This window comes from Puntigrus tetrazona, chromosome 1 (genome assembly GCF_018831695.1).
Source record: "Puntigrus tetrazona isolate hp1 chromosome 1, ASM1883169v1, whole genome shotgun sequence".
Lineage (NCBI taxonomy): Eukaryota > Metazoa > Chordata > Actinopteri > Cypriniformes > Cyprinidae > Puntigrus > Puntigrus tetrazona.
The window spans coordinates 18,304,748-18,327,577 of NC_056699.1; the positions used below are offsets into that span (position 1 = coordinate 18,304,748).

Below are 22,830 nucleotides of genomic sequence, written 5' to 3' on the forward strand. Positions count from 1 at the left end.
AAAATTCCTAACCTTATCCAATCAAGGGGAAATACAACACCGAGGCAGCAACCTAACACCCCTAATTTGCATGACTTGGCACCTTGCGGCGGGTCCGTCCCCATCCTTCTGGTAAGAACGGATGCGTGTGAAACACCACAAGCTCTTTCACTCAGTGTTTACAGTTTTTACACTGACTTCATCTGATTACTTCAGCAATCATAACGGTGATGATAATAATAGTTATGCAAACATTCTGGAAAAAAAATTGCTGAAAATGTGAGGTGAAGTCGGGTTTATTTTGCTCGGTTTTTGTTTCCTGTGACTTTATTACCAGGGTGTGGCAGGTACAAGTCTGAAACCATTCTTTCCAATCCAAACAGTGAGCATCATTGGAAGCAGCTTATTGTTGCCGCTGAGAGGTAAGTGCATGTTAAAAGTAGAAAGCAGATTTTTATCATTTAACGCTACCCATTTCAAGTAAGCGTGCCCTACTAAATGAGATAAAGGAGTTTAATAAGAAAAAAACGGACAAAAACTACTTAAGTTGACACAAATAGTAGATTTTCTAAATGCTCCTTTTGTTTTTGCGCCTATTTATCCGGTTCACATTATTTCTAAGAAATAAGCAGTGCTTGTGATATTTCCTCAAGCTGATAATTATCTTTTATATCCCTGTTTTCATTCTATTCCCTCTCAGTAAGTTTAAAGTCTGCTTGCCCTGTCTGATTTCTCTCTTTATTTTGGGCATTCGGGCACATTTCTCAATCTAACGTAGAACCGTGCTCGCAAATCAAATTGCTAAAAGTTTGCGAAACATTGGTATGCCGCCGATCTCATCGTACGAATGGTCGCACCTCGATAAATGTGGCTGCAGAAAACATGTTATTTGAATATCACGTCCCTGAAAGCAGCCCTGATTGGAAGCCACGCCCCTGCAGTTCACAACAGAGAAATGAAACCCGGCCAAAAAAAAGGAAATAATCTCACGAAAGAGAAATTGATCTTTCTCCAAAAACACCCGTTAACCTTTTAATTGCAGATAATTGGGCTAAAAGATATAAAGAAATTCAAAGAAATAAAGTGCATCAACTTTTTATTATATAAATAGTTTTATTCGTTTTTGTTTTTTCTCTAAGCTACGCTGCTATTTGTGCATAAAAAGCTAAAGCCCTGAATAATAAAAAAGACGTTCTAATCTTACTGGCTAATGAAGGACTGATTAGCTTTGGTTGATGGTCAGTACAATAACCTACAAAATCCTGTCCTACTTTTTAATTAAAAAAAAATAATAAAAACAATATTTTCTTTTTGCTATCATAGAGATAGCTCAGAGCTTCAGTTTGTCTTTATCTGTAAGGCGGCTGAATTTTGAGGTATATATGTGATTGTGACTTTATCACTTCCAAATTGCAACAAAAAGTGAGATTACCTCATTCTTCAAAAATGTGTTGTTATCCTGTTTTAAAATAGGAGGGAGGGCATATTTTTAATTTTCGAAACCACTTGACAGACTATTTCTAAACTTATGACTCCTACAGAAAGGGAACTTTTGTCACTATCCGTCATCATCAAACTTTGTTTTATGTAGGGCTTTTTTTTTTCTTCTTCACTTCCTGCCAGAAAAACTTCGCTGTGGTGGAACGCCTACCTCCTTTTTAGAGTGTAACAAAGAAACAGCTATAACAGGTTAGATGAAACGTTGCTTGTCTCGTTCCTTCAATAATTGATAGAACATGGCATATTTTTACACATTCGTGTGATTCTGAATGGCAGGCATAAAGTATCACAGTTTACAGAAAAATACCACGCTACATGTGTTAAATTGTGACGATGATGATGATGATAAAATATCGTATTAGAATGATTACTGAACACTAATCATGCTGATCAAAGACAACATTTTAGAATATGTTGACAAAGAAAACTCTTAAACTGCTTTATATCATTGCTGTTTTTATTGTTCTTTCGATCACATAAATGAGAATTTACTTTAAAAGCAAAACATTTTAAAACCAGTCGTTTAAGATAAACTATATTTTAGTGAAATTAAATATTTTTAAATTTTAAAATGTTATAGTAATGTAAATGTATAATATATGTATATATATATATATATATATATATATATATATATATATATATATATATATATTTTTACACTCATACACACCACGTGTCTGCCTGGAAAATCGGAGAATGAACAATGGGAGATTTTGTGAATCTCCTGGTAGTGCTTTTGTAAGTCTGCCCAGTTTTAGTCACCCATGATGCAATGCTGGAGTTACCTCATTTATGTACAATCCTTTTTAGTAAGACGTTTCTGGTTGAGGTCCAGATTCACTTTGTACTTTCAGCATGAAGCTGTTGTGATTGAATGAGAAGTGCGACTACACACGATGATATATCAAAAAGAAATGAATCTTGTCTCCCGCACTAAAAATGAGCAAAAGATAAGTCTTCCATGTAACATTTGGGTATCAGTAGAGTGCAAGAGAAATTGTCTCGGCGTACACATCCACATTTTCAGCTGTACATGTGGAGCCTAGTCGTCTACAGTCGGTCTTCCGGAGCGGGACTTGGACGATAACAGTAAGAGCTGGTCTTATTAGAGAGAAATCAAAGATCGGAGACGAGATAGTGTAGATGGTAATCACTGGTGCTGATCTTTTCATTGAGGATGGCCCAGAGCCGGGGAGAATCACAGACAGCTCAAGAGGGAAAACCCCCATCGTTCCACATACTGGAATTGACAATAGAGTTCTGTCTAAGCGCTGATCGCTCTTATCAAAAAAAAAAAACACACACGGGCCGTGATAACTCGAACGCAGTCGGTAACAACAACAATCTGTTTTAAATAAGGTGCAGCTCTTCAAAATAAGCACTGAAGTTAGCCAATGCTCGGGAATTCCCTGCTTTGAAAGATTAAAGGCCATATTTATCCGCTTTGGCATGGCATTTTACAAAGTTTTCCCTCTCAGAGCGACACGAGGATAATAACGGGTGAACAAGCTCCACCATGACAGGCTACTTGGGATTTTTCTTTTCTTGTGCCGGTGTTGAATTTTTAAATATCAGTTGTGGAGCTAATTGTGTAAGTGACATTTGGTCTTTCTCTGAATAGTTTTACAGTAAAAGTCATGTGATCATGTGACCTAATTATTTCCACTTTCTGAAGGTGGATTGTGGTATGTGTGTGTGTGTGTGTGCGCGCGCATTTGCTTTTCTGCAGTAGATGTGTGTGGGTCTCACAATTTTTGTAGGTGTGTATGAAGTGTGTATGTGGGGAATCCCTTCCAGCCTACCTTTCACTTCTCCAAGGAAAGGTTTTCGTAAAAAGAACAAAACTACAGCAGGGCCCACACGTCCATCACTTCAGCTTTTCGCGTCTCCAGTTACGTTCTTCGCGGCAACGTGATCTTTTCTGTGACTTCACGACAAATGACTCCTGCAGGTAGAAAAGTGACACGCTACGGCCGCGAGCGTCCACCGAAGTGTGTGCTAGCGCTTGAGCGACGTCATTTCGAGAGTGGTGACTTGACTGAAGCAGAGAGCATGAAACTCCTGCTGGAGTTTTCCCTCCTACCCCCGTGGCAGCTAGATAGGGTCGTGCGTCTGAGCTCATCAAGGGTTTATTGACTCAGGGGACTGTGATGCTCTTTTAGATGTCTGACGTGATCTTGTATAGAAACTGAATACGGGCCTGTGCTTATGACCAGTTTCCCGGATTTAACACGAAAGTGGTAACTTAGAAAAAATACTAGGGTGGTACTTGGGAGCCAAATTATGGTTTGAGTTGACAGTTAATGATAAAAGGTTATACCTTTAAACGCTCGCGCACTTTAAAGATGTCATAGAGTCCTGCAGTAATGACTTGTTTGTGTAGGCCAACCTGAAAGTTCGCAGTCACTCTGGTTTCCTCAACAAAAACCCAATAGGTTTTCCATTGGATTATTGCAGAAAATATGCTCTGTGACCAACAAACGTCTATGATTCTGGTCTGTGAAGTTTAGGTTATCGTTCAGAAATAGAATTTTGCCTACTTTTTTATGACTTTTTTAAGTCTATGAGGATTAGTTAGAATCAGATTGAGTTTTCATAAGAGTCACTGTATACCAAAAAAGCAGCTTAGTGAGTATTTGAGTTTAACCGTTTATCATGTCCTCAACAACCTCCGTATGTCCCATTTAGACACTTGTTAGCAAACGCCTTGTTCAACAGTAAAGGTAAAAATAAATTGCAAAGAGGTATTTTAGGCAACAGTATGAAAAAAAGAAAGAAAAAGGTCTATGGTTAATGTTAACCATAGACCTTATTTCAAGAATTTAACCAAAAACATACCGACCTCAGAATGGTAGAACCAGCATTGGTAAAATGCTTAAAAGTACAAAAATACAACCAATTCCATAAATCCATGACCTGATATCTAACGAAACCACATATGAATGCACATTTTTCCAGGCTGTCACCAATGGTGATTATATTTAAAATTGCCAAAGTATTTATAACGGCTTGGATAATGTGTTACTGCCTTTAAAAACTACAGCAGCAGTTTATATACACATTTTGTACCAAGATAATGTTTCGCATTAGGAATTTAGATTCTGTGATATTACTGTTTATAGAACACAGAAACACAATGCATCTAGTTTCAGTTAGAGACACTAACTAGCCTTGTTTGGTCCCCTAGCCTCCTCCCCTTTAAATAGCCAGACCTGCTATATCCCTCTACCCGACAGTCGCCTGCTTCTCTTCTTCTGTTCACTTCCAGGCCTCGGGACAGCTGAGAATTTGCTGCAGTTATAGCCTGTCCATTCAGTTGTGCTTGGGAAGGGGCTTTCCACCACTTGTGCGCACACACACACACACTTTAAAATCCCATGGGACTTGAGTTTAATGCTTTATGACACACTATGCCTCATGATCTTGCCAGCGTTATCACAACTCTCTCGTGTCTGGTTTCCCATATCTTACTAAAAATTACATTTTGACTGTACAAACACTCACAGACACGAACAAGATTACACGGCTTCAAAAAGAGTCCTTAAGCGTATATTTTTATTATAAAAATAAATCTTCCTGTAGTTACCACATTGCTCATGTCTTAGTTTGGCATCTCTGTGATATATATATATATATATATATATATATATATATATATATATATATATATATATATATATATATATATATATATATATATATACTTTTTATTGTCAATTAATTTTTTTGCTGTTAGTGCCTTAAAATCCTGATCAAGTGTTTAAATGTGCAGCAATAGGAGGCCATCTTGTCATAGGCAGCATCTAAGATGTGAAAATTTCACGTCTCAATTTACCAGGATGTAGGGAACTTCCTCTCTTACTTAAAACTAGAATGTTTTCAACTGCAGAGGGGGATCAGAATGGCAAGTACCTCACAGTCAAAAGGTGCCTTAAACTCTTGAGAATGTAATGACATCTTGTATGACAGAGCATTTTAACATTTACAATTGTGTGTGTGTGTGTGTGTGTGTGTGTGTATATATATATATATATATATATATATATATATATATATATATATATATATATATATATATATATATATATATATATATATAAAAGATTATTAATAGTGTGCGCTGTGCTGCTCTGTACATTGATACAAATTAAAATTTCTGATTTAAAATGTAATCCCAAGGCAAATAACATATTCTTACAAAAAGACGAAAAAGGAAATATAAAAATATAACAACAATCTTTACAAATAGCACCATAACAAGCGTATGAATTATTCAACAGTCTAATAATAAAGAAGCTTATGTATTAAATAGGAAAATGTACTTTTATCATCTGTATTTAGCAATAATTAAAAGCAAAAAGTGCAAACCAGCTGATGAAGAGAATACATATCGGTGAGGTATATGATACCAGTTTTACCATCCATCTGAATTATACACGGATCTGCAATACAGTAATAAGTCAAATTTGATTAAAACGCTTAGACAAAATGTGCCAAGCTGAAAACCATGAAACCAAACAAGTGACGAACCCAGTGACTTATAAACCACAAATGTTTGAAATTAAATAACTTTTCGTAACCAAAGCATCTGCGTTCAGTGAGTAAGCCTTTAAACTGTAAATGACCAACCCAAAGTCATGTCTTGAGTCCTACGCCACGAGCGACCTTCTAAACATCAACCAAGCCCACAATCGAAAAGCAAAGCCTAAAAATAAAAAAACGAAACGAGCTCTTCCTTTGACTCCATCCTGTTTAAACGTGCCGCCGCCTTCATCAACACCCTGTCAAACATCCCATAGTCTGCCAGCCTGTAGTGATTCTGTCCTCAGTGCTTTCTGTGCCCTGTGAAAAGTCAGTGAGGTGAGAGACTCACAGCTTGGCACACTCGTCCCAGTGGTTTAGGTATTCGGTCGCGTGCTCGTCGTCATACGTGGTGAGACAGCGAGGGCACTGCAGTGCAGCGGCTCCCTGCGGCGCCGTGTTACTGATAGTCCTCTTTGAGCTTGATTCTGGGGGACTGTTCCTTCGTGGTTCCGCAGTGTCCGTCTGTCGGTGGGGAATTTTTTTTAGACCCATGTGAAGTCGCCGTGAGGATGAGGCATCTTGGACGCTCTGAGCGATAAAGAAACAAAACGTGTTATTTAAAGGGCATTGGACTGAGATTTTAAAATCTCATGTTGGTCAGGTGAAAAACTGGTGACTTAAATATCGCCAGTGCGCTGGTTTTAAGTCAAATAATCAAATTTAATATCGCTGAATCTACCTAAGTACATTAAATTATTTCTGTAAAACTACTTTTTAGAATCGTTTTAAAAAGGTGGGTTGACGCTTAAGGAAAAAAATATTCTGCATTCTACATGTTATTGCGTAAAAAATCCATGTATTTTTTTGACCCCATTATGTTGTAATAAAAGAATGTAATGACAGACTTTTGTGATATTTTCCAGACTTCTCAAATAATTTAGTCCCTGCCCAACCACTGCATGCTCAAATTCAATACACGACCCACATCTCAAAATCCAATAAACAGCTGTACCACACCTATATATATATATATATATATATATATATATATATATATATATATATATATATATATCCTATATATATAAACAATCCATAATAAAAAAAATATGTGTGTGTGTGTGTGAGAGTGAATTATATAGGGAAATATATTTGTCATGCTGGTTGGGTTCTTTTGTACTAAATTGCAATAAAATTATTTACATTTTTTTCAAGAATTTTCTTCTTTAAAGACTTGCCTGTGTGCGTATTTGCAGTTGAAGTCGCCCGACTTCATCTTGAAGGTCCAGGATTTTACCCTGTGCCCTTTCTCGGTCTGCCCTCTCTGATTTGAAGTCCTCAATATAGGCCAAAACCTACGGGAGAACAAGGAAGGCTTTTGCTTTATGGGCGGCACGCCAAACAAAACTACTTCTCACCTTTGTGACAAAAATACAATGACTTCCTGTTTAGGATGAATTCAAAATAATAATAAAGACCTGTTGCTCGAGCATCTGAATGCGCTCCTGGTCTCTTTTGCCGCCATCCCTCTCTCTGCCGAGCCTCTCGCACTCCATCATCTTGTCCTGCAGGAGGCCGTTGAGTCGTGTGATCTCCTGCTGGAACAAAGCCACGTTGCCTGCAGCCGGAGTTTGGGTCAGGGTCGGATCTGCGGATGCCAGGCCGTTTGACTCTTTCAACTTCTGACACAAACCCCTCACATACTCTTCTCTACTGGAGTCGTACTTCTGCCACTTTGAGTTTAAACTTTCCACCTGAGGCGGAAACAAAGGCATGTATTTATGATGCGAACAGACAAAAAATGGCGTGACATTTTCTAGGAATATTTAGCATTGCTGTGTCTTTCCATAAAAGGTACCAAGTGACATTTTCTGCAAATAAAACGGGTAAAACAAATGTCAGTGGGTGATGATCAAATAACAGTTCCGTCATGTGAGCCTTACATATGCAACTCTCTTTTTAAGCTGGTCGTTTTCCTCTTCTAACTTGCTGATGACATTTAGACGGGGAAGCTCAGGGGAATCTTTTGTCTGATGAAGATACAAAAAGCACGGTCAAATATTGTTAACTTTTTGTTAAAGGGGTTTAAAAGGTGGTCCAGATGTTGTAGAATGCTGATAGCTTCCCCAACACACCTCGTTTGCTTCAGTTCTCTGGTCCGTCGTGGCCGTCTTGCTTCTCTCTTTCTCCAGCCGTCCCAAAAGCTCCTGGCACACCTGCACGGTGGCCCCCAGCTGCGCCCTCAACTGCTCGGTTTCTTCAGCAAGAGAGTTGCAGAGGACGACCCTGGTGGCATGTGTCCGATCGTTCTCGGCCAATGTGGAGCGCAGTCGATGAATTTCTCTTTCTTTTTCCTGGTCGGGCCTTTCCCTGATGGTCTCCAGCTCTTGATCCTTCTCCTTCAGCTTTTCTTGCAACCTTTGGATCTCCTGAAGAAACAAACAGAAGACTTTTTCATGTCCGTTTCCTGACAGGTGAACGTGAATGAGAAATCCGCTTGTCTCACCGCAACTAATGCACAGACTGTAAAGTATTCACGTGTTACTGAACAAATGATCACCACTGTAAACTAGCTTGCTAATCAGGCTGGTCTGTTTTAAAAGGGTTTTGGCCACTTTTCAAAAGCTGGGACTGTTGGCATGTAGGATTCATTGTTGGGTAGATAAAGATGTTAATATTATCACTATTCTTATTTATGTTTTCTTGAGTGAGATATTTTACAAAGTAGGTTTGCATTACAGTGCTTTAGCTGATAACATGTACAGAGAAAAACGATCAACTTGACATTTTGTAGATGATAATAGCATAGGAGAAACAGGAAGACTCTTAAAAACGTTTTAACTTACTGTTTTATTGGTTTGCAATCTCTGGGTGGCGTCCGCCTCTGATTCCTTCAGCTTTTGCTTTAATTTGCAAATTTCCTTACACAAGCTCTCGATGAGAGATTTCGACGGCCCTAAAATACAGGGCTCCTCTCCCTCCATGACCACCGTTTTCTCGTACTTCCCCAGTCTTGCCCTCAAATCGGCAATAATTCCGTCTTTGGAGGTCACCAATTGGTTTAAACGAACAATTTCTTGTTGTGTTTCGTGGTAACATGTATTGAGCGTAGAGCAGCCGCGCAGCTTCGCCCTCAGCGCGTCGTTCTCCCTCTTGATCTCATCCATTCTGAACAATCCGCCGGCGCGTTAAAACAAAAACGTAAAGTTCAATTTTCCCATAGATTGCACGGGTTTGAGTGTCATGGGCTCACTACATGCGTCTGCTGTAGACCAAAGGCGAAAAGCTTCAGCCTGCGAGAGCCTCACTCAATTTCGAAATTATCTTATGAAGAGGGGATTTCCTCGCGGGGACTTCCCCGTCTCAAATTGGGTATATTTTTTCTCGTACTTCGCGTTAAACGTCGAAAAATAGTTCGGTAACGGCCCCTATTTTGGCATCACGAAAGTTAATGGTCGATTCGTGTGTGGTTTGATTGAGATTTGACACGTTTTAGAGGCAGTTGCCGCTCTCGTCGGTACGATATCGGGTTTAGGAAGATCGCCACGGTTCAGTTTAACGCCGCCTGGCGCGCGTGCACGACCCTTGCGCGCGACCAGCGCTTGGCAGCCTACGGGTCCAGTGACGAGACGCGGTGATCTAAAGCTGAATGTTTTTTCGGTATAATAAAGGGACGTTGTAATTTGTCGCGTCGCTCACGGATTGTGTGAAAACTCAGTGTAATGGGGCTTTAACACATAAAGTCCCTTATGTAGAGCGCGTTGGCTCACTGGAACAGGTGGCACAGGCACAGCAGGGGAAAGTAAAACACCCTCATGTTTTTCCAAACTTTACCTTCCTCCTTATGCAGAACACAAAATAATATATTTGGAAGTGTGTTTTGGTTAACAAACGGGTTGACTTCCCTTTAACTTCTGTATTTGTTTCATTTAAAAATTTTATTTATTTGCTTATTTTAGGCCGTACAGTAAAAGTAAATTGAACTGAAACAGCTTCAGAATATCTTTATATTCCAATATTCCAAACTCATACAAGTTTGGACTGGGAGTAAATGACGAATCTTTGTTTTTGTGTTGACTGTCCCCTTATAGCCTACAATTCAGAAACGTTGCCTGGCCAATAATGTAAAAACAAACAAACAAATAATTAAGTTTGATGTTATGATACCATATAATATATTGGCAGCTGAACAGCTAACCGAAAACTCAAGAAAAGAAATGAAATGGCATATTGACAATCTAATGTTGTTGCTCTTTAACCGGAGAATCTGGCAAATTCTTAAAAATAATATACTGCGGTCTCTATTTAACCCATTATTTAAAGTTTTTACCCCTTCTTGTCGTAATGGATAATGCCTGCCATTATCTTGGATCACACGGTGTCGATTGTCTAGACAATCAAAGCCAACGGTGCTTAGTCTGTTATCTGAAGACTGAACCATTTTAATTATACAGCAATTAACAAACTTACAATGTCTAAACCCCCATTCTTAGCATAAGGAATCTTTATCCCTCTGCCAAAAGCAGCACACATGAAACGGCAGAAAGTCCCGCTCAGCGTGTAATGTCTGTGCGAGTTCATGATGTTCTGCCTAGGGAAACCCCACCACTGTTCTTTAAAGTTTGCCACCATCTTGTGGTATCAAAACAGCAATGACACGCGTTTGACAGACATGATATATTACTTGTAAAGTCAATCTCACACACACACGCACTTTCGTAGCTTGATATTACACGACAGTCGTTTCAGCTCTCTTAACACATTTTTGTTTAGGCATGTTTGCTCAAAGGTATGAACTAAATCTGAAATTATAGGCAATGAAGTTGGTAATTACTCTTGGATTGCATCAGGGCAAGCCTTTCATTTAAGGAACGTATGGTGCTCGCATGTGCAACTTTTAAGCATTAAGAATTCCTGGGAAATACAGGACTCGTGCAACGCTTGACTTTTCCTTTCCTTTATTTATTTGAAAATGGTTAATACCAACAGTATAAATAAATGACTACAAAATCTATATAAAAATACTGCACACAACTTCAGCTCCAGAGATATCCGTTGATAATAAAGCAAATATTAAAAAAATAAGGAAGTGTGAAACAAAAATATCAAACTATGCCTACACCGTTTAATTTTAAATTAAAAACAGACTGAGGTACCTTTGAAAAAAATTATTAACATTTATTTAATGGTTTATATTAATATTATATAGATTTCCTTACGCACCCTCCTTTATATACTTTCCTTAATAGAACATTCCCATTTTAATATATTCCTGGGATTTCCAATTGCAGATATCAGAGCATTGAGTCATAAAAAAGGATGTCTTAAACTGCTGCTAGGGCTCAGTGACGTCAGGCATTAGGATGCCGTTGAAAGGGTCAGTTGCACCATCATCACCGATGTCCTGAGGAAAGTCTTCCTCGCTGTCACATTCTTTGCTGTCAGCCCCTGGCAGGCACTCAGTTGAGCGGCTGTCGCTGTTCTTGGACTCTGCGCTTTCGCTGCTGCTGCTGCTGCTGCTGCTGCTGCTGCTGCTGCTGTTGCTGGTACCGTACTCGGCGCCATCAACAATGTAACTGTTTTCAGTGCTTTCACTCGTGTCGGCACCGTTATCCTCCACCTTTGTGTTCAGAGCAACCATTTCCCGGCTTTCGCTCGATTCACTGCTTTCACTTTTTTTCATTGCGTCACTAGCGGATTTGACGTCATTCTCTCCGGGCTGGCCGGTCGCTTGCACAATGGCATTGCTGTCCTTGCGGACCCATTTGAGGGTGTAGATCCAGCCCTGTGTGAATGCGTAATGATGGTGATTATTCCCGCGTTAACCACACGTGTCGCATGCTGCGTGAAATCGGACGTTCCTTACCCTACGGACGTTCTCTTTACTGCTTTGAGTGTTATCAGATGTCAGTGCGGTCTCGCTTTTTCCAATCTAGATAAGCACGGACGACGGAACGTGGGAGAGTAGAAACAGGAAATCAATTTCTTTTCAATCAGTATGCTCGAGTGCATGAGTTTTAGGTTGCATTAAGGCTAAGTAACTTACCAGACTTTCCACAGAATGGCTTTCACTAGAGAGCTTGGGAAAAAAAAAAAAACATGGTAAGACTTTTCAGGTCATATTGATGTGTTTTAGGGATTTTGTACATTTGTGAAAAGTAATTATTAGTCATACCGGTTCATTTGATTCAGACTCGGTTGATTCTGAGCTCTGTCAAAAAATAAAACAAAGCAAAAAACAGAGAAAGTAAAGTGAGTCTGTTTTCCTAACGGAAGCATATTTAAATATTTTCTCATTATATTTGTTGACATGATAGTCTTTGCACTTACACTGCTGTCGGAGACGGTTTCCGTAGACTTCTGCAAATCAATAAATCAATGCTTTATTCGTGCAATATTATTTTATTACAAATGCTAAATACTGTAAATATCTTCTTTTTGCGTAAAGATTTGCATAAAATAGTTAGATGTTCTTGCAATAAGAAAAACAAAAGGTTCTACTCACTGTAAAAACATTTCCAACTACTTCAACTTATGTACAGATTCAACTGATTAAATGATTTTGTCGAGCACCCTCTCTTACTGATCACATGTTTATTGAATAATCATTGAAAACTAGATACACATTGAAGTTTATTTTTGTATATATATATATGATGTGGAATTTGCCTGAAAGCGCACCTCATCCGAATGTTCTGAGGTATTACTCTGGTCGGAGGATTCGGATATTGAAGAGCTTTCCGACTGTGGGATATAAAATATTACAAGAACTGCAGTGAAACCATTTTGAAAAAGTTACCACAAAGTTTCTTGAAAATAAACCGAGCATCGCTTACAGAGTTGGACGCATGTTGAATCATCTCCATGGCCACTTTATGCAAGATCTGTGTGATAATTTCAGAAGAAAACTCTTTGAAATGCACGGAGGACTGAAGACCGTTGAAAGTTGATTCACTGCAGTACTCACTGGATTAGCGCAGGCTGCTCCCAGCAGGCAGAAAATCAATATGGCAGGTTTCATACTGAATCTAAAGAATAAAAATCCATATATAACTAATGTTTTACTTTAAAGATTTCTGCCTAAAAAATGCATTGGGTAGGTATTAAATCCTTACCTTGTCTTCTCTTAGTCCGAGTGCAAAGTCCAAGAATGTTGAAGCGATGGAGTTCTTTACAGACAGTGTTTGTAGCTAAAGCGAAAGACTGGATTTAATGGTGTGTCTAGAAGAAGCGCTATTTAACGGGCTCGCTCTTCATTAAGGTAACAGCATCACTTCCTGCTCGCCAACACTCAGATTACTGTGGGGGCACGTTGACTGGAGCTGGAGCATGTACGAAAATGAGAGTGCCACAGTAAGAATGTTTACATAATGCAATGACACACACTACAGTGCGCGCTCACCCAAACTTCCTCTCCTGTACGTGTCTATTTTAAGATGCTAAACTATAGGGTGTGTGGCCTCTAAATACTGAGTAAGAGTACTGTCTAATCCCACACTGGGACAGGAAGTCCATAATGAGAGCATTCCAACATAGAGCATTCTTTTTTCCTCATTTGCGATCTATATGTTTTACTTAAATTTTATGGAAGTTATTATGGATATAAATTGGTGAAAACGCAAAATGGATTATTCTATGATAGCTTGCTTTTATAAATATTAATATTAATAGTAAACTTGTCCCTACAGTTTTTTTTTTTTTTTTGGTCACCACTTCCTGCAGCTCCATATTTGGAATGGCACTTTTTTTTCTTTTTTTTTTGCAGTTGTACGCGTGTTGGTGAAGAGTGGAATATTTCCATTTTGCAAACATTCCTCATAATCATTGCAGTGTACCCAAAAAACCCACATATAGCAGCACCCCAAGATGTTTAGTGATAATGGCTTAGAGGAAACGTAAAACAATGCATAGTGGTTTAATGAATAGCCGGCTCTCGCAATTTGAGTGGAATTTGCTTGCAGTTATAATTAGATTTCCAGATAAAAGCTGGATATGGAAAAGGTAGCTGTGGAAAAGATGAGAGCGAAAAGGTCTAATACTCAAGAGCGCAAAGTAAAGAAACAGATTATTATTAGTAGTAGTAGTAGTTATATTCAAGACCTCAAAATAAAGAAACAGAATTTTTTTTATTACTAGTAGTTATATTCTAATAATTAAAACCTTTAATAATGAAACAGATTAATTAGTAGTAGTAATTATTATATTCTAATTTTGTAGAACTCTAATATTCAAGAGCTCAAAATAAAGAAACTTATAAATCAAATATTTTTATTACTAGTAGTAGTGATAGTAGTTGTTTTTGTTATTATATTCTAATATTTATGAACTCAGAATAAAGAAACAAATGTAGTAGTAGTATATTCTAAATTTGTAGAGCTCTAATATTCAAGAGTTCAAAATAAAGAAACAAGTATTACAAGTAATAATAGTAGTTATATTCTAATATTTAAGAACTTATAATAAAGAAACAGAGATTACTATTAGTAGTGATTATCATTATTATTATATCCTAGTTATTATAATATTATTAGTAGTATTTAACATTGATCATTTTTATTGTTTTCCTATCTTTTAAATGTTTTAAGATAATTATTGTCGGAAGTTGTAAAGATATACATACACATACACACACACACACACACACACACACACACATATATATATATATATATATATATATATATATATATATATATATATATATATATATATATATAAAATCTAATTTCTAAAAAGACAGACAGACAGAGCTAGAAGTTTTGTTTAAATAAACACAAACTGCTACTCTGTAACTGAAATAGGTGCACCATTACCATGCTCTGATAGCAGCCAGTTGGCAAAGATTCAAGCTCTGCAAGTAACACTGAGCGCCATCTACAGGTGGCTTTTCATATCTACTTTTAACTTTGAATGTCAAAATTTCCAAGATCTGAAGTTCTACGAAGCACCAGGAGGTCTCTTTGTTTTCCACACAGAGATGTATTAAATGTTTTTAGAAAACATAACTAGGCTGTCTGATCAAAATGTTAAATAGTTTGAATCCAAAAATGCTAATAATCTGGAATCATTCAATTGTAACGGTGTGTTTTGGAGTGACTCCCCTCCCACCCCCACCGAAGCCTCAGTTAGTTGTGTCTCTATGAATGGCCGAGTGCAGATGAAGGGCATCTGATGTACAGTGCTGAGGGGGAGGCAGAAAGGAGTGAGAGGTACTTTGACTGACTGCCTCTCGGTGACTCTCTCTGACTCCAAATTCCTCCCCTTTTATCGGCAACATCACAGCTCAGGTAGGTCTCAAATTTCAATTTACAGCGAATTAATGAATCGATCGCTTCTGGAATAATAGTTGAGGTTAAAAAGAAATAAAAGATCATGCAAAAGTTATGATGCGTATCACGTTGTAGCCATCAATAACAATGTTTATTTTCATTACTTGCCGTTTTTAATAACTGGAGATACTTCTTAGAGTTGAAACTATAGTACGAATTTTTACCTAATAAATAATCAGGAATTAAAGTATGCATTGTGACATTTAAGTTATTGTTATAAATGTGCTGTGCATTCTTAAAACAAAAGGAAAATATAAGTATTAAGGTATTTTAATCATTAAAAATGATATATCATCTTTTGGCATGCAGTTTCTTCATTCCATTGCGCCCCAGGCATTGTCCACATCAACATGGCCAATAATGGGCACATTGTCTTTGTGCAGGAAGCTAAATCTTGTGTACTTAGTCGACTCTTTTTCCAGTCTAGTAGCTTCTGATGTTTGCTTTGCCCCTCCGGACTTTGAATGTGACTTTTGAGCGGGGCTCATCTCCTGGGCCCTGTTACCACGACAACTGAGGCGGCTGATTTATGCTGGGGTGTCATGGCAGGAGTACGTCCAGCATACAGATGGAGAACTCTGAACCCTGTGTGAGAACGGCCCAGAGGGCAGAGCAATTCTTCGAAAGAATAGCGAATGGGGGACATGTTACTTCAAGTTTTGCAGGAAGTTTCAAGACAGGACACTGCTGACATCCATACAAATTATCGTTGATTTAGTTTTTTTGCTTTGTTTTTTATAGAGATGAAGAAAGACCTGTTTCTCTTCTGCTTTTTGGTCTCGGCACTGGCTGCAAATGTAAGTGAAATCTACAAGTATTCGGCGATGTTTTCGTAAGCTCACAGTGGTGTTCAAAGGTCAAGGAAGCAAATGGAATCAGACATCACGCCAAAAGAGATGTTTCCAAGAACATATTCCAAAGAACAAGGTTTAAAATGCATCGAGAGATATGCATACTGGAAATTTGATGCAAAGAGCTTATAGAGAGTCAATCAAATGTTATCAAGTGTGCAGATAAATCAGCTGGAACATTGTAAGCTGTAATGAAATCTGTTGTAATATATGACCCGGGCCAACAGAGAGGGTTTGACACAGCTAATCACAAACATGGCTATATATTACTCCTTTGCCATACTCTTGGGATTGGAATGGGAGTAGACTAACTCTTAAATGGAGTTCTGCTGGGCAGTAAATCAATCCCACAGTCCCGTGGCTGGTGAAAGGATAATTGTTTAGATTTAAAATGACAAAATGCCTCTCTTAAATCATAAGACAGAGGCATGTTTTTCAGTTCGGCTTGGAGAATGTAATGTAAATGGACTCTCAACATTAGTTAGTTATCAGGAAATAGAAAGACAATACTTCACTGGCAAAATATCTGCATTCCTCCAGGAAATTACAACGGAGCGGTTAGCCAGATAATCTCAAACACTTGAGTTGGAAGGATTAGATAAACAGAAATGTAATTTCATGTTGGTATGAGTTTGAGCACGAATCATGCGGCTGAAACAAGATTGTTGTCTCTTTACATACAGTTCATTCTGTAAATAAAGCAGTGAACATCATGGGCAACAATCTAAGCCTATGCTGAAAAATTAACATTTTCATAAAGAAACATCAGCATGGTATTATACTGTCCTGGTGAGATATTTGACAGCTCCATCTATCTGTCTATCCATCCATCCATCCATCCATCCCTTTCTCTTTTTCAGGTACAAAGTAAGCCTCATGTAAATAATCAGCATGTCAAACACATCCCAACTCCAAAAGAGCAGGTAATCCCTAAAAAGATAAAACATTTTTTTATATATATTTCTTCAGTCATTTGCCTATATTTTAAAATACACTATATACAAATGTAACATTTACATGTTAATATAAATATATTGTTATATAAAAAATATTCATTCAGAAACTGTCTTTGAATTATTCACACAACAAACTTGTTAAAGAACACTATTAATCAAAATTATATTTGTTTTATAAATGAATTCAGGATATATTGATTGTTTCCCTGCGAATGGTCAGTCTGTTATGTATTGCTTTAATGTTTTTTTCCGTCGTAAATTGTATTTTTACTCTTTTAATTTTTTTTTTAAAAGTCAGTGAAGCATCACGACAGTAATGATGGAGTTCTGCCCACATTTCTGCCTTTTGAGTCCAGCACTCAGGACTCGGAGGATGAGGACAAGAGTGAGGAGATTGAGAGCCTTGTGGAGCTGAAGCACGCAGGGGAAGAAGAGCTTGAAGGTTCAGAGGAAGGGGAGAAGAATACACCTTTGCTTCTGAGTGAGGAGGCACTGTCTCGGCTCCTGCAGGTCCCTGAGGAGGTAGATGAACCTGTGGAGGAGGATGAAGATGAAGACCTAGAAATGAAGGAGGAGGGAAAAAAAGATGGAGAATCTACAGTGAACAATGAAGATGGAACTGAAAAAAGAGAAGGTGGGAACCAGGCAGAGGATGCAAACGAAACCGACAGCAGTACTGAGTCAGAGATACCAATTGATCTGGACTATGCAGCTGACCGTGATGCTTCACAGCCTCTACCCACAAAGGTGGAGCAGGCCAAAGCTTCAACCATCAAAAAAGAGACGGAGGAAACGACTGAAGATGTGATTCCCACAGTTACTGTGGACTATGATTCTCAACAGTCTGACACTGACCCTGAGGACACTGCAGAGGAACAGGACGTGCCAGCCGAACAAACCCAAGATGAACCTTCACAAGACTCTGAGAATGACAATGAACAAGAGAAGAATGATCAACAGGATGAGAAGAACAGCACCGAGTCTGAAGATGGTGTTCTTTCTACTGGCAAGAAGACAGAGGAGAAGAAAAAGCAGAAGAATGAAGGTAACAGCCATGGAAAGAGCAAACCAAAGAAGCAGCGAAACAACCAGCAGCTGGAGAAGATGCAGAGTGACCAAGCCAGTACAATAGAAGCAACTGAAGAACGTACTCACAGAAAAGACACGGAAAATCTGGAGGAGCCCACTGAAAATACAGAGCCTAAAACCAGAAAGAAGAATGGGAAATGGGTACAAAATACATCACACATATATTTTCTTGAAGTAGATGAGAATTTTCAAGGTTTTTAAGTTTCTTTTAGTAGATTCATACTTTAGATAATTATACTTTAAGAAGTAGAGGCTAAATTACTAACCAGCACAAACTAACTTCTGCAAATAACAGTATATTTTGGCTATCTGCACAGTTTCTCTGAAATTTTTTATTATGCTGGTTCTTTGTCTATAACAACGCTTCATCTGTAACTAAATATTAATCACTGAAAGGCAAAGGCCTAATGAGTACGAAACAAAACCTGAAACCTAACGCTTAATGTGAGCAAAAGCAAATAAGTGAAAAGAATCGCGTTTAATAGTGTATGAATTACATAAGAAAAAATCGTAATTTTTTTCTCATCTGAAATATCATAGTTTTTGAGAAAAATTATTTGATTTAGGTCAAATATTCCAAAGTCTTTTAAATGTTTAAATGTGTTGGCTGTGCCTCTTTACAGTCTCGCTTGGTGGGAATGAATCCTGTACAGATCAGGGCCGCTATGGAGCTTTACCCTGATATTCGGCCCACCCATCGGCCCACTGGAGAGGGGTTGCCAGATGGTGAGTGCTGTTTCAACATTATCTCCATAGCTCCGAATTCTTATTAGGAATCTGCTGAGCAGAGTTTTTCTCTAACATACTGTTAAACCGCCCTGGCTTAAGAAGTCAATGAAGGCCTTAGCCCCTGGTTTACTCTCTATCCAAACCAACAGAGGCAAAGGAATTCTCACACTTTTGGTGGGGTTGTTATATATCCTTTATTAGGTGTCTATTTGAGAGCCTTTTGAAACAGCAGTGGATGCTTGATTTGAGCGTACAGTATTTGACAAGATATTTACACATTCTTTCACGGTTTTATCCAGACCCCTGTGAGAACTTTCGCTGTAAAAGAGGAAAGACATGCAAAATAAACAACGAGAACAAACCCGCCTGTGTGTGTCAGGAGCCGTCAGAATGTCCTCCAAGTGTAAATGATTTTGAACATGTAAGTATATGTAATTAGTTTAATTTGCAATCAACTGATTTCAGTAAAACTACTTTCATTTAACCCTGGGGTGGTACCCTAAGGTACAAAAGCTAAAAAGTACATCCTCATTTACTCTTAAATAGTACATATTAGTACCCTAAAGGTGCATTTTACTTTTTTTAAAGTACATGTTAGTACCTAAAGTGTGCATTTTATACCTTTTTGACAGAGTACTCACCCACAGTTTTGGACCTTCTGAAAGTGTATAGTTACATATTACAGACCAAACGCTTAATTAACAGATAAAAAAGGAAAAAAAAATCAAGCCAGTTATAAGCTCTTATCATTGGGATGTGTTCATTGCAGGTATGCGGAACTGACAATAAGACATATGACACATCCTGTCAGCTTTTTGCCACCAAGTGTGGCCTTGAGGGGACCAAAGTGGGCCACAGACTTCACCTGGACTACACCGGATCTTGCAAATGTAAGAAACTTATTTTAATTAGCACCTGAGAGGTAAAATCTAGTGAAAAATTAAGTGCAAAATTATCATGGAGTTTCTGAAAATTACCAAGATACCAAAGCCTGCAATTACACTTTAGATATAAAATCAGACGTTACACTGAATTCATCCATTTCATAGTTTGGTCGCATTTTATTTCAAGGCACCTCTCTTGCCATTACCAAACCACTGATTATGAATTTACTTTAATAAATGGGCTGCCTATTAATGTTGAGTAAAATTGTATGGTTTTAGGTATTGGATTGGGATGTAGAACATGGCCATGCAGAATATGTGCTTTATAATACAATATTAAACAACCCTATAATAATAAACAGCATGCTAATGAGCAACTTGCCACTATACTAAAGTGTTACCATTCTTTTAACGTATGTCTACATTTTCATTTTTGTATATTATTATTTCTCCTAACATGTCTTGTCTGGCAGTTATTCCTCCATGTCCAGAGTCTGAGCTGGTGCAGTTCCCTCTACGTATGAGGGATTGGCTGAAGAACGTGCTTCTGCAGTTATATGAGCATGAATCCATGTCTCCCGGCTTTCTCACAGCTAAACAAAATATAAGGGTATGTCTATCAAAGATACTGAACAGTTTCATCTAGATATCACATCTCCCAAAGAGACAAATAGTAGGTTTAAAACAATAAAAGAGAGAAGAACTCTAACTCAGCTCTCCAACTTTTGACATGTGTTGATGTTCTACTTTGAAAAATAACCTTTGATTGTATCTAAACCCACAAATATGAATTCGCCACAGCTGACGAATGCTCTGCTCAACAGGTTCAGAAGATCTATGAGAGCGAGAGACGTCTGCATGCAGGCGATCACCCCGTTGAGATTCTGCAGCAGGACTTTGAGAAGAACTACAACATGTACATCTATCCAGTGCACTGGCAGTTTGCACAGATGGACCAGCATCCTTCAGACAAGTGAGGGCTGCAGACTTTTTGCAATATTCTGTAGTTTATCAGAATGGAGAAAATATCTCTGTAAATTAAGTCAAGAATCCTTGACTTTTGTCTTGCAGCCAGAGTTGGAAAGACTGATAAAAATATCTCTGAACCCTGATTCCCGATACTCGCTGGCCAATTAGATTTTGGGAAATTCTCACCAGTTCGGAGCTCTAGAGTTTGTGCATACGTGATTGGTCACGAATGGCCAATTCGTGGGCAAGACGTCTGAGGCAGAAACTATTCTAACTCTGACTTACTCATACAGGAGGTTCAGTAATATTTTTAGCCGGTGTGAGGATGTGGTTGAGGGACATTTCCAGAAAAAGACAGACTTGGTGCCAATATCCTCCACAACGTCAGTGGTCAGACAGAGGCTTTAAAGCTGTAGTGTGGGGGAAATCTGCCCACGAACTATTTACTCATAGATGTCTTTATGCATTAAACCCTGATATGAGAAAATTTCATATAGTAGCTATCTAGTGTTGGTCTTTTAAGTAGAGTGGACATGAAATATGCTTATAAGATTTTCTTTCGTCTGTTAATTAATTTTATGCTGATGCCAAATTGTGTGTTTTTTTTCACATCATGCTGTTGCAGGTTTCTTTCTCACTCTGAGCTGGCTCCACTGCGCGTTCCTCTAGTTCCAATGGAGCATTGCACCTCAGTTTTTTTCCAAAAGTGTGATGCTGACAAGGACAAATTGGTCTCCTTCAAGGAGTGGTGCAGCTGCTTTGGCATTAAGGAAGGTAGGACTGCGTTGAAAGCCTTGTCTTAAACAGCTCCAAATGTTTTTAATTTATTATTCATTCGCTTTAAATGCATTATTTACGCACGTTTTAAATAAATCAAAAACTTAAAAAACGCACCAGGTTTTTCATCTTCTTTCGTATTTTCATTCCTACAGATGATATGGATGCCAATCTGCTGTTCTGAGCAAGAGCGAATACCTAAACGAGCATCGCTGAGCTAATAGAAGCAAAGGTTGTCTTTTTGTAATTAAATATGGCAGATGTAACATTGGAGGTCTGTTCAGTGAAATGTTCAGTACTGTTTTGTATGTGTAGATCTTAATGGACCACAATGTCTAAAAACCTTTTTTAATGCATTATACATGTAGCGTATAGGATATAAAAAAATCTAATTAACTATAGTTAATAATTTAGTTGAAAAATGAACAAAAAATATGTAGTTTCAGTTGGAGAGTTTTTGTATGCATTCCAGGGGAAAGGTTTACTTATAGTGAATATCGACTGAATAAAATAGATTTTATAAAGATGTTTTTTTTTCAGATTATTTCACTTGCATATGTGCTTGTTGTCAAATAATTAGCCTACATATTTATTACGAATAATATTGATGACTTGAACGAATCTGAATTTCGTTTTTTTAATCCACCAAGCATTCTATATGACCATGTTAAAGATGGCTTCCTTAAAAAACATAATCTAATCTTTTAAAACTGATGTCTTTAACACCTCTAATAGGTTCCAGTTTGATTTGCATCACAACTTATGTCCTATATCATAGGCTTCAGAAGCTGTCGCACACACTGACAACAGTTATTGTGTTTGAAAAAGAACTGTGTGGGGCATGACACTGCAATTAAAACAAACAAACAAAAAAAAAAACCTTAGGAAGTCATTAAATTACTGCTGTCAGAGCTGTGTGCTTAAGTGTGCAGTGTAATTCAATGACCATGATGTGACTTCTGTTGAGGCACGGCACATAGTCATCATCTCAGATTAGACTGACTGCCTCACATGCAATGAACACTTTATCATTTGGGGACACTGAACTCAAATAACCTTATACCATCAGTTATATGTGCCAGATGTTTGAAAATATGTATCTGTTAAAGCTGAATGAGACTCCTGCAACGCCACCTACGACAAATGCAAGGATGGACAAATGCTCTGTGATTTTCTTATTTTATTTTATCGGGTGAAAGCATTATTTAAAAAATATATGCAAGGAAGAGATGATTTATGT

At 38.0% G+C, this 22,830-nt stretch overlaps 3 protein-coding genes across 5 annotated transcripts; 1 reads left to right on the top strand and 2 right to left on the bottom strand.

Annotated features, from left to right (window-relative positions):
- Positions 1 to 23: 23 nt before the first annotated feature.
- sparcl1 (SPARC-like 1) lies at positions 24 to 22,114 on the top strand. Of its 3 annotated transcripts, none has more exons than XM_043237260.1 (11): positions 24 to 401; positions 16,077 to 16,132; positions 17,047 to 17,109; positions 17,437 to 18,372; positions 18,855 to 18,957; positions 19,260 to 19,381; positions 19,730 to 19,850; positions 20,318 to 20,454; positions 20,669 to 20,817; positions 21,439 to 21,587; positions 21,746 to 22,114. In XM_043237260.1, the coding sequence occupies exons 2-11, from the start codon at positions 16,079 to 16,081 to the stop codon at positions 21,772 to 21,774; spliced, it is 1,863 nt and encodes a 620-aa protein (XP_043093195.1). In that variant the 5' UTR covers positions 24 to 401; positions 16,077 to 16,078; the 3' UTR covers positions 21,775 to 22,114. The 3 variants fall into 3 exon arrangements, with proteins under 3 accessions (XP_043093195.1, XP_043093180.1, XP_043093188.1); XM_043237245.1 differs by lacking the exon at positions 24 to 401 and adding an exon at positions 15,034 to 15,293; XM_043237253.1 differs by lacking the exon at positions 24 to 401 and having other exon boundaries at positions 15,885 to 16,132.
- tnip2 (TNFAIP3 interacting protein 2) lies at positions 4,856 to 9,553 on the bottom strand. The gene is made up of 6 exons (XM_043237274.1): positions 8,853 to 9,553; positions 8,142 to 8,435; positions 7,950 to 8,036; positions 7,485 to 7,760; positions 7,245 to 7,361; positions 4,856 to 6,594 (listed from the first exon to the last, which is right to left on the bottom strand). The coding sequence occupies exons 1-6, from the start codon at positions 9,171 to 9,173 to the stop codon at positions 6,352 to 6,354; spliced, it is 1,338 nt and encodes a 445-aa protein (XP_043093209.1). The 5' UTR covers positions 9,174 to 9,553; the 3' UTR covers positions 4,856 to 6,351.
- scpp1 (secretory calcium-binding phosphoprotein 1) lies at positions 10,958 to 13,334 on the bottom strand. The gene is made up of 9 exons (XM_043237285.1): positions 13,122 to 13,334; positions 12,974 to 13,034; positions 12,843 to 12,890; positions 12,688 to 12,750; positions 12,337 to 12,366; positions 12,182 to 12,217; positions 12,053 to 12,085; positions 11,873 to 11,938; positions 10,958 to 11,791 (listed from the first exon to the last, which is right to left on the bottom strand). The coding sequence occupies exons 2-9, from the start codon at positions 13,025 to 13,027 to the stop codon at positions 11,342 to 11,344; spliced, it is 780 nt and encodes a 259-aa protein (XP_043093220.1). The 5' UTR covers positions 13,028 to 13,034; positions 13,122 to 13,334; the 3' UTR covers positions 10,958 to 11,341.
- Positions 22,115 to 22,830: the final 716 nt, after the last annotated feature.